This window comes from Bos grunniens, chromosome 3, assembly GCF_055505025.1.
Source record: "Bos grunniens cultivar Pamir isolate PY7600 chromosome 3, Bosgru_T2T1.0, whole genome shotgun sequence".
In the NCBI taxonomy this organism is placed as follows: Eukaryota; Metazoa; Chordata; class Mammalia; order Artiodactyla; family Bovidae; genus Bos; species Bos grunniens.
This window is the reverse complement of record NC_141167.1, coordinates 105,294,392-105,296,165: the sequence shown is the minus strand read 5'-3', so window position 1 is coordinate 105,296,165 and position 1,774 is coordinate 105,294,392. Positions and strand designations below refer to the sequence as shown.

Below are 1,774 nucleotides of genomic sequence, written 5' to 3'. Positions count from 1 at the left end.
CCTTCAGAAGTACTTGCTTTTATTTCCCAGTCCAAATGGGCTTTCTCCACAGGAGCTAAGTTTGGGTAAAGATAGATCTTTGTGGGTGGCAGCAGTAGGATTTGACGCAGCACACACGCTTTGGAAGTGGTCCAAACTGGGGTCAAAACTCAGCTCTAGATCTCTAGTTGTGTGTTCTTATGTCAACCATTTAGTTTCATTATCTGTAAAATAAAGATAATATGTATTTTTAGGTAAATGTAAAGATTAGAAATAACATTTATGTGTCAGACGTTTTTAATCTGACACTGGCATCATCAGGGTCAGCTATGTATTTCCTTTACAGTCATGCTTATTCTTTCTCATAAATCCCAGATTTATTGGACTCTGCTCACTAAACAACTGCAATAATATGACACTGATTACATACTCCTATATATGTGTGGTTTTAGTAAACTGTCCTGAGACAGCCTTTGAGCTAATACTTTGTTAGATATTTGGAGAAAACAAGTTAATTTAACAAGAGGTCCTCTCAGAGTATTTGCTTACAGACAGGTTGTGTGAGTGGATAACTTTCAAAGCTGCCTTTGAGACGCCAGTGCCTGGCATTTCCTGCACTCTGGCCTTGAGGCTGGACATGAATCTGACTTACTAGTAAAAATGACACAGCTTCCTTGACAAAGTCCAGCTGTTTATACCAGAGACTGGAACAATTTTTTCCATTTATATGCACGGGCCAATGCTGACGGGAAATTATTGCCCCCCAAAAAAGTTGGTGGGGGGTTGCTCTAGGAGTCAAACCCATAGTAGGCAACAAAAGGAGAAATTTAACTGGGAGAGATTTTCCAGGTTTTTCTGCTTGTTCTTTACTATTAAAAAGGCCTGCCACCCAATATTTAAGAAGGTAGCCCTTTTAAGTGGGTAGCTAGCTGGGTTTCTGCCTTAAAGTTAACATAACGGCTTGTTGGAGCCCTTCCTAAAAACATTCCCATAATTCCAAGCGGTACGGCCGCCTGTTGACGTCACGCCTGCGGATTGGCTGATATTGGAGCTGAGGGCACGGCTGTAGTTAAGCGAGGAGACGGAGTTGAAGGGCGCCATGACTGCAGTTGGGTCGCCAAATCCCCGAGGCTTCGGGCTGTTCCGCGTGACTCTACAGGGCCTCCTGTTTCTGCTTCTCTTTTTGCTTGGAACCCTGGCCAACAAACTTAATGTACCACAGGTGTTGCTACCCTTTGGCCGGGAGCCAGGCCGGGTTCCTTTCCTGCTGGAGGCTCAGCGGGGCTGCTACACTTGGTGAGGCGTGGCGGGATCACGGAGAGTATGCACCCCCACGCCACCCAGGAAGAATGGGAAGGGTTCATTGAACGGAAGACGCCACCGGAATACTGTGTGGTCACTAATCCTGAAGAGCCTTGCCTGTAGGGATCAGGGGTGGGAAGTCAGCAGGAATGGAGGGCCAGCCCTTCTAATACGGCCTGCCCTCGTGTGGGATGTTTTCAGCTTATGTGTGGGTCCTTTTATGAGCAGTTAACGTGTGAGATTGGCTTTCTCATGGTATGTGTTGGGAGGGGTAGTCACTATGTGAACAGCTGTCAGGGTATAAGGAAACCCTGTGTTGGTGGCCTCAGACAACCATGGCTACCCACCGCAAAGAACTTTCAGTGTTAAGAGCTAGGACGAGGAGTTCCCAAAGTCTGAGGAAATTTATTGAGGGGCTAGAGAGGCTTAGGATGTGCGAGTTCGCTGCAAACTAAAGTGAGGTTTTAAGTGTAAAAACACTTAACTATTATAT

General features: G+C 45.9%; 1 protein-coding gene across 2 annotated transcripts in view; it reads left to right on the top strand.

The window, feature by feature from the left end:
* Positions 1-826: 826 nt before the first annotated feature.
* NUP210L (nucleoporin 210 like) overlaps positions 827-1,774 on the top strand; it is a 99,838-nt gene continuing 98,890 nt past the window's right edge. For both annotated transcript variants that reach the window (XM_086392819.1, XM_086392818.1), the window contains exon 1: positions 827-1,275. In XM_086392819.1, the coding sequence (XP_086248945.1) occupies positions 1,079-1,275 (197 nt within the window). In that variant the 5' untranslated portion in view covers positions 827-1,078. The remainder of the gene's footprint in view (positions 1,276-1,774) is intronic.